General features: G+C 34.7%; 1 protein-coding gene and 1 long non-coding RNA gene across 2 annotated transcripts in view; one reads left to right on the plus strand and one right to left on the minus strand.

The window, feature by feature from the left end:
* LOC113624435 (uncharacterized) overlaps positions 1 to 3,166 on the plus strand; it is an 80,589-nt gene extending 77,423 nt beyond the window's left edge. Inside the window, exon 6 of the long non-coding RNA XR_003434331.1 lies at positions 1,942 to 3,166. This is a non-coding gene — a long non-coding RNA (uncharacterized LOC113624435). The remainder of the gene's footprint in view (positions 1 to 1,941) is intronic.
* The window catches only part of COL24A1 (collagen type XXIV alpha 1 chain), a 396,587-nt gene that overhangs the window by 28,230 nt on the left and 350,465 nt on the right, over positions 1 to 17,892 (minus strand). Inside the window, exons 48-53 of the mRNA XM_027114231.1 lie at positions 12,125 to 12,232; positions 10,352 to 10,459; positions 10,206 to 10,259; positions 9,546 to 9,608; positions 6,713 to 6,766; positions 2,322 to 2,357 (exon numbers count right to left, since the gene is read on the minus strand). Coding sequence (XP_026970032.1) covers positions 2,322 to 2,357; positions 6,713 to 6,766; positions 9,546 to 9,608; positions 10,206 to 10,259; positions 10,352 to 10,459; positions 12,125 to 12,232 — 423 coding nt within the window. The remainder of the gene's footprint in view (positions 1 to 2,321; positions 2,358 to 6,712; positions 6,767 to 9,545; positions 9,609 to 10,205; positions 10,260 to 10,351; positions 10,460 to 12,124; positions 12,233 to 17,892) is intronic.

Here is a 17,892-nt window from a genome sequence, read left to right on the forward strand (position 1 = left end):
GACAGGACAACCCCAGTGAAGCAAATGCATAGAATAAGGCCAAGTAAAACAAAATATTATTCCAACAATATAGTATTTATTCTTTTTTATTCTTCTACCTAACCCACCACTAAGGAAAAGTGATTCACTCTCTCTAGATATTATATAAACAAGTATATAAAGAAGGTTATCATACAGTTTATAATAAGACTACAATTGTCTATGTTAATTTCCTATAGGGGAACCAAATTAATGTGAATGGTTATAGTGGTTATTTGGCTGTAGTGAAAGCACTACCTTTGAAAATAGACTGTCTCTCCATTTAATCCCACAATTCCCATATGATCCTTCAAAAGTAACATATTTTTTTCATTAAATTTGAAAAATACTGGTAAGTGTATGTCCTTAAACCTGACTGTGTTAGACTTTGCCTTTACATAAATGCAATCTTTAGTTTCAGGATCTTTACTTTAGGCTGGCTTATGTACAGAGAGCTTCCCTTTCCTCATTCTTAAACTGAGAAGCTTGCACGGTAGATGCTTAGCAGCATCCCTGGTCTCTGCACACTAGATGCCACTAGCAACCTTTCCCTTTTCTCCAGTTGTGACAACCAAAAATGTCTCCACACATTGCCAAATGTCTCCTGGGAGGGGGAGCAAAATGGCTCCTGGTTGAGAACCACTGGTTTAGAGGGTTTGATTGGGAGTTTAGTAATATTAAATAAGATTTATTATTAGACAGTAATGTGATTAAGATGGAATGAGTGAATTCATGAGTTATGCCCTATAAGCCCTAGGGGATAACTGCATATCAGGAATCCATTCATGTGGAATCTGTATGTGGGCTGCTCTTAAAGTAGGTGAAGGATGTGTACATACCATCTTCCTTACCCAAGTTGCTCCTAACCCTTATTTTCTGAGAGGTACTATGATTAATAGAAAAGCACAGTAGCCTGGGATTTGGAAGATCTGGGCTCTGGTCTTATCTCTGTACCTAATTAGCTGCATGTCCTTGAGGGAGCTGCTGCACATTTGGATCTCAGATATCTCGAGTGTAACATAATAGGTGTGGTGAAGATAATCTCCAAGATTCACTTTAGAACTGTGATTTTCAAGCCTTTTATCATTTTTCTTCTTAATGTTTTGTATCTGGAGAAAGAAGGTCACATACGTGTACAAATAGGGAATTTTTTTCACATGAAATGCTTGTGACAGCCATTGTCATAGGCACTCGAGGTTTCCTATCTTGATGGAGCTTACGTTCTAGCCACAGTACTTGGAGAGGATAGGTCAGGGAGGCAGTTGGAGACAGGTATGGAATATGGGTTAATTCCAAGCCTCCCTATTTTTTCTTTTCCCTTTCCACTTCTCCTGCGGGAGCGGGGGGTGGGGGGGTGGGGGCATATAGCTTCACTGTGTGCAAACATCCTTGCTTCCTGTTAAGTAAGTCTGCTGAGAAAATATAAGGGACACATTGCTGCAAATTAAACACATCTATTTTAATACCCTTTGAGGATTCTTAGGCTATCTGAAATCACATAAATTTCCTTCCTCAGCAAACTAATATAACTATAATTTACTTACTCTGAGCCCCAAGCTTACCCTATGGTGAAAAGCAAAGATCTCAGCTGTCACTATATAATATCATGACCTTTTAAGCAAGACTTTAATGCTATCTTCAAGTTTATTCCTATATGCCTTCTATATTTGGTTTCAGTACCCCTCATTTCACTCCATGCATGCCCTCTGTTTATGACTGCTGCTTTAATAAGTTCTGCTGGGACAGTGGCCCCTTTACAAAATATCTTCTTTAACTTGGAAGAATTGACATCCAAGAAAAATAGGAAATAGTGCCAGTGTAAGCCATTTAGTCCTGAAAATGCTGTGTACCTTTTGCCCATCCTCTCACCATTGTTTCCAGTTGGCTGAAATATACAACTAATGATTTGCTTCTGCTTTGCAGCCCTCTTGGGTGCTGACTGGATCTAGTGGTATATATCTAAAGTGACTTGACAGTCCTCCTGTTCTGGCACCGGTGAAGAAGGCTCACACCTCCTCTCCTGATGCCTGAGAAGGCAAATATTCAACTTCACACAGTGATTTGGAAAGAATGTGACTGACAGATTCTTCAACATGTTTAGGGCTTATCAGGTTTCACTGCAATATACCATATAGGTTAGTTCTACATATAGGTTAGTTTTCTTCCTGAAAACTGTAATTTTATTTTCATTCCACAAGTATCAGGGACATAATAATGAAAAAAATCAAAAAAGGTCCTTGTTTTCATAGAGCTTATAACCTAGTGACCAGTGATACTATTACCACAAATTTAGTTAAACTTACAGTTTCACCTCTAAAGCCTTTTTCACCTCTGGGTCCCTGAAAGAAAAAAAAAATGTTAGTTTAGTGTTGTTGATAGTTATTTATCAAATATAATTGAGGCTGTATCCAGAAACATGATAATTTCTGTTGGGTTTTTTCCTATCTAGCAAGACCTGTTTAAAGTTATATAAATTCTGATTTTCCTAAGTTAAAGCAAAACAAATACAATCTACTGACTCACCATGTCTGTTTTGCTATGCCTAGTTCCACCTTAAAGTGAGGGTTATGCTACTTATTCATTCAGTTAAGTCAAAACAGCTGATCTGACAATCAAAGGCAAAATAATTTAGAAAGAAAATTAAGAAAGTTAAATTCTTCTAATATTTGTTTCTCTCAGCCTTTGAAAAACCCTGCTTCCAGGGTGGTTTCCTCCTTCTCTTTTATCTTCTTTTTTTAAATTTCTCCTTCTGAGCTATATCCCATAAATTTTGATACGTTGTGTATACAGTTTCAGTCAATTCAAAATATTTTCTAACTTTCTTTGAGACACTCTGGTCCTTGAATTATTTAGAAGTGTGAGGTTTAATTTTCAAGTGTTTGGGGATTTTCCTATTATCTTTCTAGTTTATTGATTCTTAGTTTAATTCTGTTATGGCCAGAGAATATACCTTACATGACTTCTGTTATTTTAAGTTTAGTAAAATTTGTTTTATGATCTAAAATATGGTTTATTTCAGTGAATGTTTCATGTGCACTTGAAGACAATGTGAACTCTGCTGTTGCTGGATGTCACTACTGTTATTCCTGTTAATATTTTCATGTTCCTTGTGGAAATTGTGTATTTATTAAAAAATGAGATAACACTACTCATCTTTTCTGTAACCTGAATTTGCACCTTCAAAATATTAATGCTTTTCTATATCAATCTACAATTCCCACCTAACCATAATGCTTACCAGTATTTTAAAAAGTATGATATTTTAAATGAATTGCCTATGAAATTTTTTTCCAATTTTTGTCATGATAAACAGCACTGTGATAAATATCCTTGCACTCTTAAAAATTTTTGATAAAAATTGTCCTCCAGAAAGTTTGTTTGAAATTGCATTCACACTTGCAATATATGGGAGTGCATGTTTCTTCTGATACATGCTATGATGTACTATCACTTTTTGTTAATCTTGCAGGCTAAAAATACTGTTTCATTATTATTCACTATATTACTTCTTTTGTGTTTCCTATCTTGTCCTTAATTCATTTCAAACTACTATATCAACTTTAAAAAGCTGAGTTTTAAGATATCTTTACAGAACTTTTTTTATGCCCTCCTCCACCTCCAATCCAGTATTAACAACGTGGTACATATCGCTTCATACTTTTTTTCTAATCAGATATTGACACGTGTATTTACATGTGTATGGGGTGATTGGTCATTTTTTATAATGTTAATATCATATACTCTTCTATGCATCATATTTTTCACGCTTAATAATACATCATGAAACAACTGCAAGTCAGCCAAACTAGATACAAATAATTATTTTTAATAGTTGCATTAATATCCCACAAAGTGGATAGATCAGAGTTTACTCAACCATTCCTCTACAGATGAGCATTCATGTGATTTCATACTTTTTTTTTTTTTTTTTTTGCCATTACAAACAGTGCTGTGAAAAAAAGCTTTGTAAAATTTCCCTAGTGTATTGGGTACTTTTATTTATATGGGACAAATTCCTCAAAGTGGAACTGCTTGGTCATAGGGTATAGGTACATATATTTTAACAAATACCTTTCCATAAAGGCTGTAATTCACATTTCTATTAGTGATAAACAAAAATACCTTTCTTCCTACAGCCCTTTCTGAGAGGTTAGATGTAATATCTCATTATTACCTTAATTTGCATTTCTCTGACTAAAAGTTAGGAGACTGGTTTTTCAAATAATTACTGACCTTTTGGATTTATTCTTCAATTCTCTACTAAATTTTCTTTTTCACACCAATTTGTAAAGCTCTTTATATTACCCATTATATGGTATATGCTTTGCAATTACTTTTTCTCAATTATATTAGTTTTACTTATGGAATCTTTTGCCATAAAAATTAAAAATTTTCAAGCATTCAAATATGTCTTCTGTTCTTTTATAGTTTTCACATTTCCTATCTTATATAAAAGGTCTCCCCAACCCTTAAGCTATACTTTAGTTTCCTAGATGATTTTTCTGAGATTTTTAATTGCTTCTTTTCTTTCTTTTTTTTTTTTAACAAAGTCTTTGAAAGTTCATCTGAGATTTTTAAAAAATTGGGTGAAATAGGGTTACAATTTCTTATAGCAGTAGTAAGACTAAAAGGAATTTCGTCTCCCTTCCCTATCACTGTTATAGGAATGGGTGTGTGGCTGATTAATAGACGTGAGGAAAAAAAATGTAAATGGAGACTTATAGAAAAAGTTTTATTTTTCCCAAGACAAGGGATACAGTTCACTTTTTCACTTTGGATAATCGTATCTAGATGTGATTCCTGAGAAATTGTAGTCATTTGCCCTAAGCCTAATTATAAAGATAGCATTCAGGATGGCAGAGCAGATGTATGGAAATAGTCTTGGATAACATGATTAAGTCGCCAAATTAACCAAATCTGAAGCCCTTCCTAACTCTGGGATTCCCATAATGAGATAGACGTTTCCTTATTGTTAATGCCAGTTTGATTCAGGGTTCCTATTACTTGCAGTCCAAATCATCCTAACTGATATACCATTTTCATTGTAATTAAATTCCTATTTAGTCTGAGATCTAATTCTGGGCTCTAGCCTGTTACAATGATCTATTCTTTGTACTAACACATAGTGTCATTTACAAAGACTCTGAAGTAATGTTTTCCTTTTTGGAAAAGCAAGTCCTCCATCCCCCACCACTATTTTTTTCCACAGTGTGTTTTGGCCATTCTCAAATTCTTATTCTTTCATAGTGAGCTTTCCTTAGAAGTTTCTTCTTAGAATAGAAAAAATAGATGGAAAAAATTTGATGTACATGCTGAGCATTATAAGGGCCTTTAAGAACTATCTGTAAACAAAGCACAGTAAGATATTTTAACTGAGCCATTTCTTTATCATATTTTCCTTAACCAATTAATATTTCACATTTTTGACAGAGGAGAACAATCATTCCATAATCAGAACAGTATGTGTTCCTTAGCTTGCTGAAGAACCAACCACCCACTGAAATATGAGATTTCTCCCACTTATAACCTCCCACTTAGACTATATAGCTCTGAGTGGTAAATGCTGCAAATCTAGAGAAATACTGAGTTACACATTTCATTTTTTTAAATTAAAAAGCCAGAAACTTTGGTGGTGAATTCTTCTCTAAATTTATCAATGAGAACAGTGATACTTAATATTTGAAACATTCTCTTTTATATTTTAAAACTCTGTGTCTATAGACACAACACTTTCAAATGATTCAAAATACTGATTCCCTGCAGAGAATGAATCTTTCCTTTCCAAGCCTCAGTTTTCCTCTTGTATGTTTATACTACTGTTAGTATTGTAAAACCCTCCTGTGACCACCTCACTGTCTTATTTCTGTTTTATTTCATAGCAAGATTCCCTAAGGCCCTGGCATATGTTAACTCTCTCAGTTTCCTCTCCAGACATAGCTTGAATGGAGTGGAAGGAGCACTGCTCTTGAAGTAGGAAATATCATCTATATGATTCACTACCTGTATTATCTTAAATAACTAGGTGAACTACTATAAATGTCATCTGTTTCCTTATGTCTTGAATGCAAATAATCATACCTACTCCAAAAGTTTGAGAAAAGTTATTAAATATTTTTATTTACTTCCTTCCTCACTGAAAGCTGTACTCCGTCTTCCACTGCAATGTATTCTCTTAAAGATCACGGTTAGCTACTCCTTTCTCGAAACTGAGCTTAACCTTGTGCTTTTCTGGTTTTCCTGCTCTTCCCACCAACTATTTCATCCCTTTATCGTGGGCACTTCCAAAGACTCAAATCTTGGCTGCATGCGTACCTTTTCTTATTCTCCCTCTTTCAGAAAATGGATCCTTTCTGTTGCTTTAGTGATCACCCCTGTGCTTATAATGCTCAACCCCTCCTCCTCCACCCACTGCTACTTTCCTTTCTCAACTCCAGTTTTAAGTGCCTACCTCACTCTGTACACCTTTTCATTACATTAGATTTCTAAGTTCTCAAGAATAACCTTCCAGATGAAAATGTACATCTGTTTTTATCCTTGCTTCTCAAATACCCAGGGTGATCCCTTGTGGATTACTCTAGAATAGGATTAAGTAAAAAAAAAAAACAAAAAAAACAAAACAAACAAACAAACAAAAAAAAAATATATATATATATATAAAAAAGGAAAAAAAAAACCTGTATTGTGACAAACTTACAGTTCTACCTGTTGGGCCCATTATACCTTCTCTGCCAAGGGGGCCAGTGTTTCCCTGTTGGGGTTAAAAAAAAAAGAAAACAGTCAGTCTCAATGCCAGTATAATTCAGGAAAATTCTAGAAAATTTCTTGCACAATGGCAAAATAGTCCATGTCCACATAATTCCAGTTTTTATTACAAAATCTTATGTTATTGGCAGAAATCATAGTAATTTTGATTTGATGCAATTCTGCATATTATTATGGTTTCCCATGAGGAGAATTAATCTCTAATTTCTAACAAACTGATAAATCAGCATTACAATTTTTATGTGGTGATAGCTTCAGTGGTGCCATTTTATATATGTGTCATTGCATAACAAATGCAATTACTTTATGTAACAAAGACTATGTAGAGTCATGGACAAAATTTTGAATAAATTTATTTATAGATGTTGAACAAGCAGATATTTGGGTGACATGTAGCATGGAATTGAGAGAAATTATGGGAAAGAACCAGAGGGCATCATTTGTGACCAGTTAAACTTCTGGCTTCTTCATCAGTAAAATAAGAATGCCTACTTCACAGGGCCATTGTGAGAACTAAATGTGAAAAACAGTTTTGAAAGTGTAAGCTGCTATTTGATTATGAAGGTAACCTTGAATAAGCTGGATCTCTGGTCAACTCCTCCCAAACTAAAAATGGAGCCTGTCATTTCTTAATGAATACAAAATACATGTTTTAGTTATTTTCCCTCAACCTCCACCCCCGCTACCACTAGCTTCAAATTTCAATGTTTCTAGCTCCACTTAACGTGGCATATATAAATGTGGCTATCTAACAGGCTTTCTCTTTGTCCAGCTCCTGCCAAGATACAGAAAATACTCAGTGGAGATAATTATAATGCCATTCAGTCTATTGACAAATAGCTTTAAGATTAAGTTGGCTTAGAATGAGAGAAATTACCTGATACTCTAAAAAGTAAATCTAATGAAAGCACTTTTAAATATGAAGATCTACTTTAAGTGATAATTTTTAAATATGGTTCCCAAATCACAAAGGTCCACAATCAAGAGGCTTGATTTCTTATCCTAATCAAATATATCCTCTAGATTGGCTTATTACTGGGGAAAAAAAAAAGCCAAGAAAGTGTCAGTCTAATAAATTTGACCATGATCTAACTCTCTGAAATAATGATGTGTACATATTATTCAGTCAATCAGATGTGGATTCAAATTCCAGCTCCTCTACATACTAGCCACATATGACTTTCAGCAAATTACCTTTCAGAGATTTAGTTTCCCTACCAGCAAAATGGGGATAATAGTACCTCTCACAGGATTTTTATGAGGAGTAAATGATATAGGGACATAAACTGAACACCAGTACCCGGTACATAATAGTTTTTTGCTAAATATTAACCTAGCAAGACTTTTCACTTGTCTCTACAATGACTTAATAGGAATATCTGCACTTATAAATTAGTATTTGTGAACTAGTTACCGTAACCTTACTATTGGAGAGCTGATAAAATTTCTGGAGCTGCAAAGCAGTATAGGTTCAGATCCTGGCTTATAGAGACACAGCACCTCATATGACTTTGCTTAGGACAGAGGCTAGGCAGGCAGCCAACTTCTCTTTGACAATATAAAGAAAGGATTTAATTAATTGAGAACTTAATAAAATCAGAATGAATGAATTTAATTACTGGGGAACTTTATGTAAGAACTTAAAACCAATATTTATTACAGAGAAGCCTATCCATACATAACCCACCTGTGGATGATAAAGAATTGGACTTTACCTAAAAGCACAAGCTTTCCATGGTTCTTCAGAAATCATAAAAATAACTAATACATTTGCACCTGGAGAAATGTTGAGACGGGTCTTTAAATAAACATTGCCCATGATAACACTGCTCTTTGTATTATAGGAAATAATTTATTATAAGAGTTAGGGAAGCGGCATAGGATTTTAAAAATTTGACTTTTCATTTAATATTTGCACAAGATAGTGGTTTTCAGTTTTAAAATTCTTCTTCAAGACTCAGTTCTCCTCTATCTGCACTGCTGTCCTTCCTCTCAGCTCTCTCCACCCTTGCCTTAGCAGCTGCTGTTAGCCGTAGAGGTGCTACTACCACAGTCAAACCAGTGCTTGGCTTTTATTTTTAACCTTTTTTCTCTTTAGTTTTATAGATCATCTCATCAGTTAGGAGAGTGTGGTTAATAAAAAAGCAAACAAACAAAAACAATAACCAGTTACTGCTGGTGACTTATCTATCCTATTTACGTTCACTACAGTTTGCAATTTCAGGCACTAAACAGCTAACTGGAGTTCTTCAGAGCCCTGACCTTTCCAGCTCTTTAAGGAGTTTCTCGTTACTCTCTGGGGATACCCACCCCTAAGCAGAGGAAACACAGCTATTGGGAAACATTTTTCAAAGTGTGGTCTGAGAAGCTCTGGTCATAGACAAGCCTCCTCCAGGTGGTACATGGGGGTGGTCTCTAGTCCCTGGTTATATTAATGCTTATAACATGAAACTGCTTTATGTTTTTTATAATATATTTATTAACTGGTATGAGTCAATAAATATATTATCCAGTAGTTACATTAATTCTTTTTTTTAAAGTAAGAACTGGGCAGTACAGGTGGTCTGTGAGGTCTTTTGCTCAAACTAACAAACGAACTGAAAAAGGTTGAGAATGTCTGCATGTGCTCTAATGAGTTTCTGTTTTAAGAGTCATTTTTTAAAGTTATTAATTTGGAGTATATTTATTTTAGAGTTCTTAACCCTAATTCCTGTAGTCAACAAAGAATCACAATATCTGGGAAGGCAGAACGACTTCATACTTACCCTCTGTCCAATAGGACCTTTAGGACCTGATATTCCAACAATGCCAGCATCTCCCTCAGGACCCTAGAAACACAATTAAAAAAAAGCCAAAATATGAACATTTAGTACATGAAATAACCTTGTACCAACGTATTAAGAATTGGCTCTTAAAAATGGAACTTGATAGTTAATGAAGCACAGGCTTAAGTATTTTGGAGGAATTGTACTGAGGTCTACAATTTACTTCAAAATACATCAAAAATGGATGGAGAGAGGAGGAGGTATAAATAGATGGGTAGGTACATAGTCAAGCAAGTAGAGTAAAATGTTTTGGTAGAATTTAGGTAATAGGTATATAGGTGTTTACTCATTCTCTCAACTTTATGTTTGAAATTTTTCAAATAAAATGTTTGGGAAAACAGAATGAGAAGAGACAAAAGCTAATTATTCCAGAAAATTGCTAGGAAAATATATAGTTACATAAGTCAAAATTAACATATTCAAAACTCAAATATATTACTCTGTACCAACTGAAATTTTGCGATTAAAAAAACAAAAGCTCAAGTCAGAGATTAAATATTGGTATTTCAACATCTGGTTTTTGAACAGATGTTGAACATTGGTATTTCAACATTGGTATTTCAACATAGCCAGAAATGAGCAGAAAATATGTAAACATACTTTGGGGCCTGGGAATCCTTGGAAACCTGTCAAACCTTGAATACCATGTTCTCCCTGCAATGTGAATAGATATGATAACCATTATTGTACGATGTTGGCCTGGTCTGTAGAATAAGTGCTTAGTGAATTTCTGAGTTGTCACCTACAGACTGCCCTTTCATGCCAGGCTCTCCACATGGTCCTTGATCACCTTGTGCTCCTCGGTGACCTCTTTTACCTAGAATTCCAGGTTGACCAGGTAGCCCTTGTTCACCCTGCGGACAAAAAAATAAAAGAAAGGTTATCTTGACTTTAGAACCTGTAAACATATTGGCTTTTAAATGAAATCTAAATACTGGCCCATCCTCAGGCATGTGTACAAGGCACTAGAGAAGTCAAAATCTGCATGATCATTCTCCCCACCAATAGTTTCCATATACATAATATTTGATTACAATGAACGAGAAGTGTGGCAGCAGGGAAATAGAATTCCAGAGATTGTGGTCATGACTGTGGAAAGAGGAGGGAAGAGGGGGCCTGCAAAAGTAGGAGGAGGATAGTGGGGCTACAGAGAGAATAGTGAGGGTGTAGGATGTGTGGAGGCATTTGTATGCGGTGGAACTTTTATTTTATTTGAATTGAAATTATTTTGCTGTGTTTTTCTTACAGAGATGATTCAGCTATCTGACATCAGAAACAGAGCAGAATCTCTTGAAGTGTGAACCCTGGTTTTTGCCATGAGTATCTTTTCAATTCCATCATTAAGAAATTTCAATTATCTGTTTCCCAAGATTCCTTTGATACCAGTCCTCTTTATCCCCTAAAAGTTCACTTTTAAGACATACTTTATTATCATTATTTTATTTTAAAAAGTCAAGTCCTTTTAAAATTTATTTTTATTTTGTTTTTGAAGTGAGGGTTGCAATAGCTTTTACCATTTCTAAAAATAAACAAGAATCATGTGGAGTTTATAGATAAGGTAATGAAAAATGATGCTTGGTAGACTTTGACCAAAGCTTTAAGATTAGCAAATTATCCTTCACTGTATTGAGATAAAGATACAGCTTTGGGACTTGACAAACTGGATCTTTTTTTTTTTTGCAGATTCATGCATAAAAGGTAGGGATCTTTCTTATTTATTTTCCTAGGTTTAGCATTTGGTCAGCTATCTTGTATTTCAGTGGAAAGGGATATTCATGGTATAAACATTAACAGAACTCAAACTTTAAACAGTAAGCTGCTGGGTCATCATTTTCAGTTTACCCATATGGGTCAGAATACCTAGAAATTCTTTATAAGTGGAACTCTGAAAATCAAATTAAGAGGTAATAATGATGAGGGTGCCAATGTCTTAATCCTAGTCTTTTATGAAATAGCATTAGATACGGGACTAGTCTCTTGGTTGTCTGGGTCAAATCTGCACTGAGATATTTCTAAGAGAGGTTTTGTATGGAAAGCCTATTGCCATGTGGCAATACTCCTGGCAATGAATGTTAAGGCAAGACAATTACTATCACTTTGACTTTAAGAAATAATCTGTACTCCTATCAGATTTATTAATTGGTTGGTTAGGTTCAGAAGTAGGGGAACAGGAAGTATAACTGAGAAAGTATGCAACTGGAAGTAAATAAGATTTTTCTGTTTTGGCAGAGAAGGTGGATGACAGAAAGGAAAGAAGAACCAAAATGAGTCAAAGAACATTTTTTAAAGCATCACCAGTCCTGGGTTTATGAGTAGTTTTGGCAAATGACATGCACTGTGGCTATCACGGGAGATGGCTGTGTCAAGGCCACACACTTTCGTTTTTTCCTAATGTGTTTTCATGTTAGCCAAATTTTATTAAAAGCTATGAGTCTTACCATCCTGTGATCTAGCCAGTAAACTCAGGGCCAGGAAGGATGGTCAATACTGCTCATCCATCAGAACAAACATGAAAGTACCTTCGGGCCTAGAACTCCTGGGCTTCCTGGAAGGCCCGATGAACCCTTTGCTCCTTGAGGACCTGGAGACCCAGCCAGTCCCATTCTTCCTGGGCTGCCTCTGATGCCCTAAATAACACAGATAAGAAATGAAGACTGGTGCAGCTCCCAGAAAATCCATCCAGACCCTCAATAAATGAAGGAGGGGTTGGTATTCTGAAAGCCTACTGTTGATACACTGCCCAGGTTTGGGAGTTATCCTGGGCTTCTTTCCCAAATAAGTGAAATGTTTAAATGATGTTTTGGCTCACCTAAAATCTCTAATTATAGTTAATGTAATGGTCTTGGGTTTTTAAAATAAAAATACTGAGGCAGCACAAAGTCCACCTTTGTACTATCCACCAAAGTCAGTATCTTCTAAGTAGCCTAGACGTGAAGTATGTTTGTCACATTCTAACTTTTTGTGTTATACTCCTGTGTGCATGACAACTCTAATGAACATACCCTTAAGAAGAATATTCTTCTTATTGTGGTCATTATTTCTCAATATATACAAATACCAAATCACTACATTGTACACTTGAAACTTATATGATGTTATATTGATTATATCTCAGTAAAAAAGAATATTCTAGTTTTCAATCACACATGACTCCAGAAAATTTGCTTCAAATAGCTTAATTGGGAATAAAGTTAAGTAAGCAAACAGTATTTCCTCAAAGCCAAATCCTAAAACAAAGTTGGTAAACTATGGTTTGCAAGCCAAACCCAATCCATCCCCTCTTTTTGTAGAGCTTGTGAGCGAAGAATAGTTATTACATTTTCATATGTTGAAAAAAATCAAAAGAAGAATAATATTTCAAGATGTGGAAATTACATGAAATTAGAGTTTCAGAATCTGTAAATAAAGTTTTATTGGAAAACAGTCATGCTCATTCATTTATATACTGTCTGTGACTGCTTTGTGCTATAATGTCGTTGTGGCAGAGACTAAAAGGCACTCATTGCTTCCCACTACTGCTTGTTGCATTGCAAATTACAGTGATGCAATTATAACTTGACAGTGTTTTGAGAGGAACATATATTGACTCATTGTGAGATTTTATTATCAGTGCATATCTGTTGTATCAAAACAAGAAAAGAAGAAAACAGTGGGCTTTGAATGTTGTATTTTTAAGGCACAGTGGAATGTGGATTATTTTGTGATCAAATTAGATGTGAAAGCTTTATTTATTATGCAATGACACTATAGTTTTGCTAAAAAAAGTACAATATACATCAATATTATCATACCAAGCACTTGACACAATATTCCCACCTCACAGAAGTGTAACAGTTAGAAAAATTAGGAAACCTAAAACGGAGTATCTTATCACAATAAAAATTCTTCACAAAAATTTGAAAATGAAGTTGCAACTAAAGTTTCTGAGTGGCTCATTTGTTAGTCCAACAAAGTTGCTTACTGATAGATTTAATTAAATCGTGCAGCAAAAATAAACTCGTTTCTTAGCATTTTGGCAAGAACAGTTGCTTAAAATGTCAAGGACACTGGAGCAGCATCAATAGTCAATTGAAAAATAAGGCAAATGCTTTCAAGTGGTTTTCCTTGCCTCTTGATTAATCGACAGATGTTAGTAATACTACTCAGCTGTTTATTTGAGGAGTCATTGCTGAGTTTGAAGTGCCTGAAGCATTAACCTGTATGAATAGTTTGTGGAGTGACTATAGGTAAGAATATTTTCAAGTAAGTTAAAACATTAAGTCAGTTCAACCTGAAGTGGTATCTGCTAAAATGTGATAAAACTGATGGCAATGGATTAGCAATGGATAAGAGAAAGACTAACTAGACGAATTAACAAAACTTGTTAAAATGTTAAGATATTTAGAGCTATGTTTATTTATTGTATTATTCACTATCAGGTACTCTGAGGAAAATACTTGAATCTAGCATATGTTATCATTGACTCTTGTAAATTTAACCTTCCGTGGTTCTGTGAATTTTTTTTGTCAAAATAGAAACTGAATATCCTGCCTTTCTCTAACATGTAGCAGTTTGATGGCTTAGTAGGGATAAAGTTTTATTGAGATTTTTGAGACTATGATTGAAGTTTTTTTGAATGAGAAGAACTGCCCTCAACCTCTATTATGGAATGATAAATGGCTTTAGAAATTAGATTTTGCTGCAGACTCATTTAATGCTTATCTATGAATTCAACCAAAAATTGCAGGGCAAAACAATGCTCACATGTGAAACATACTGTGATAAAGTCATTTTGATGACAACTAATGTTTGAATCACAAGTAATGTCAAACAGCTTTATACACTTCCTGTGCTGTCAAAAATTAAAAGAAGAAGTGAGATCTCCATTTCCACACAAATTTGCGGTGGGTAGATTTTCTGAGCTCAAACACTTTGAGCCTTTGAAAGTGAAAAGCGTTTTCACTTTCAAAAGCATTTCTAAAGCATTTTTCAGACCTGGATGCAAGAAATTTCTATATTCAAAATCCATTTAACTGTTCACTTGAGGAGTTCAACCTATAACTTCAATTGGAAATGACTAATGTACAATATAATGACATTCTAAAAGGCAACTACCAAGAGAAGAATCTAACAGAATTTTATAAATTCCTTCCAAGCAATGAATATGCTCAATTAAAATCATATGCTCATGAACTGCAGTATTTGGCAGTACATATCTGTGTGAAAAGAATTTTCAAAGATGAAATATGTAAAACATGCAAAATCTCATTCTAAGTCACATTAACAAATGAAATTTTGATGATAGGAAACTGTAAGAAGCTAAATGTTATCCTCCTTGCAAAAGAATTCTGTTTTTCGCATTAGTAGACTTGTATCACAAAAAATTAGACTACATTAATATATTTTAAATTTCATAAATAAAAATTTTGTGAAAACTTATTTTCTTTCTTGTTACATAAGTTCTTAAGTAATATCCTTGATTTTGCCTCTTGCCTTCTAAACTCAAAAACAGTTATTAATATTTACAGAAAAATTCTGCTGACCCCTGTTCTAGGAGGTGATTGCTACTTTCTGAGTTGATTCCTGGGATAATAAATTGGGTCGTGTAATAGTTGTTCCATGCATTCAACAATATTTGTTGAATATCATCTATGTGTAAAGAAGGTATCATGAGAAGCCCTGTGGAGAATACAAATATAAATATGGTTTTTATTTTTAAGAAGCTTAAAATTAAGTTAAATAGACTGTAACATAAATAGTTATAATAAAGGCAGAAATGTAAAAAAAAAAATAAAGACCAGATGAGAAAAGAGATATAAATACTAGAAAGGTGCTGAAGAGGGGAAGTTACCTTTGGTGCTAATTAGAAAAGAAATTACTGAGAAGGTAGGGTTAACTGGATCATAATAAGGTAAAGCTGTTTCCCTTAGAGTTATAAATGTGGTAGGAGAGATAACTGACTCCAGATACGCTAGACTCATTTCTGTGGAAGGCCTGCTTGGGAGAATAGGATTTAAAAGGTAAAGCCAATTTTGAATTTAATGCTAAAGCACTTTTCCTCTTTTTAAAAAATGTTTCCTCCAAATTATCATATATCTTTTTATTCTCTTACTAGTGGTAAAAAAATAGTTCAATATATTAAAAAATTACCTTTTCTAAGCAGATTTTCTTCATGATCACAAAACTCACTAAAATAATGAATAAAATCATTTTTTCTATCACTATCACTAGGTGCCATGTACTATGCTCAGTGCTTAGGACACAGGCTCACATTCCTTAGCTTGACCTTCAAATCTTTTTCTGTCCCAATCTACATCAACCATTTTATCTCTCACCATTTATCTATATTAGTGGCTCTCAATATTTGTAAGGAACCATTATGAGGGCAAAATCTATATAAGGAGGGAGGAAGGGAGGGGGGCATGACAGAGGGAGGGAGAGGCAAGGGAGAGAGAGAGAGATCCACATTGTGGATTAAGGATTCAGCTGGTGTGGTTCTTCCACGTTGCTTGCACCTTATCCTAAGTCATTAACCTACGCTAGTTCTTTCCCTTTGCTTCTTGCTATGTGTTTTACATTGATTTGATTTAATTTGGTCTGGGAGCCTTTTGGTTCCATATCTCTGGGATAGATTATCTGATAGTGTATTTTCCATATGAACTGTGAGAACCCTGGAGACATGAGATGGTGCCATTGTAGAGCTCATCAATTGTAGAGCTCATCAATTTGAAAGCAAATCCAGTCATAGTCATTTGAGACTGTGGGATACAGAATTTCAAAAATGTTCAGGGAAGGGACTTCCCTGGCGGTCCAGTGGTTAAGACTTCACCTTCCAATGCAGGGGGTGTGGGTTCGATCCCTGGTCGGGGAGCTAAGATCCCACATGCCTCAGGGCCAATAAACCAAAACATAAAACAGAAGCAGTATTGTAACAAATTCAATAAAAACTTAAAAAAATGTTCAGGAAAGATATAAGTGTTATACCAATGGCCAGGATTCTAATGGGAATATGACTATAGGAAAGGCAAGTTTTAAAAACAAAATTCAGATGAATAGTGCCCTTCCCAATAAAAACAAAAAGAGGCTGAAAAACCTGAAGAAACCAGTGGCCTAAAGAGAAAGCAGATTTTACAAGGTCATAAATAAAAGATGGAAGGAAGGACATGTAAGCCAGGAGGAAAACAAATAGACCAACAAAGTCGCTCCAGAATTAAACTAGGTGAAAGTTTATAAAATACGAATGAGTGTAGAATTTAAAAAAGTAATAATGGGTTGTCTTTCAAGACTGAGCGTATCCTGTGTCTGGCTGTATTAGACAACTAGTGATCCCAATTGGAGAGGAGATGTATCACGTGAAAGATCACCCTAGATGACTTTAGGACACCTCAACATTCCGGAGTTCTAAAATAGTACCACTTTACCTCACTTTACTTGTAAGTTTAGGTATTTTTAAAAATCTTTATTCTCCAACCGAAAAAAAATGTATCTTTTGGGTGATACATGAACAATGGACATGCAAAGACTGCTGAACATTCCTGAGGTCAATAAGTATTTTTAGTGAGAATAATAAAGACCATATGACTAGTCCTTAGGGTTAACTGTACACGAGAAACTTCATTTTACTTGCAGCGCTATCAGACATTGTAACACAGCACGATAAATATGTTCCAAATCATTTACTGTTCACATTGGTTTCTTAGAGAGAAATTTGAGGAAAGTAGCAGAGTGTTCTGTACAAAGTTCCAAGCAATGTTTCATACAAGTAGAGAACAAACATTTCTTATGAATATACAGATGGATGAGTAATTCTGCTTTCAAGAGAAACAGATGCTAATCCCTAGGAATTCTTTCCAGTGTTTTCTAAATGATTTGTCTAAAACCAATCAGCAAAGCGTAAGTCACTGCGAGCAAATTTTAAAAAGTAAATAAAGTCAGAATTACCATTAATTTGTTCAGAGATGCTGAGACCAATCAATAGTTTACCTGAGTCTTAAAAAAGTTAGTAAAATGATAAGGGTACATGATGACTCATGGCCAAAAACTTTCATTATCCTCAGATAGAAGGCAGTCTCCCTGCTGAAATTGGTTTTGACTCTGTAAGAAAGTGTCAGTTTTTACAGGACTGAAGCTGATGGCTGCTTAAGCCTTGGGTTTCTAAGGAAACAAGTACTTGGATCAGTAATGACAATAATGTCAACCACAACGACAAGAGTTACTTTTTATTGCTTACTTTTTATTGCATGTCTTCTATGTATAAGAAACTGTAATGGCAATATGGTTGTGTTGTTTTATTTAATCTGATGTCAGT

The sequence above is a fragment of the Aethalodelphis obliquidens genome, unplaced genomic scaffold (genome assembly GCF_003676395.1).
Source record: "Aethalodelphis obliquidens isolate GAN/ISIS:26980383/991018 unplaced genomic scaffold, ASM367639v1 scaffold13, whole genome shotgun sequence".
In the NCBI taxonomy this organism is placed as follows: domain Eukaryota; kingdom Metazoa; phylum Chordata; class Mammalia; order Artiodactyla; family Delphinidae; genus Aethalodelphis; species Aethalodelphis obliquidens.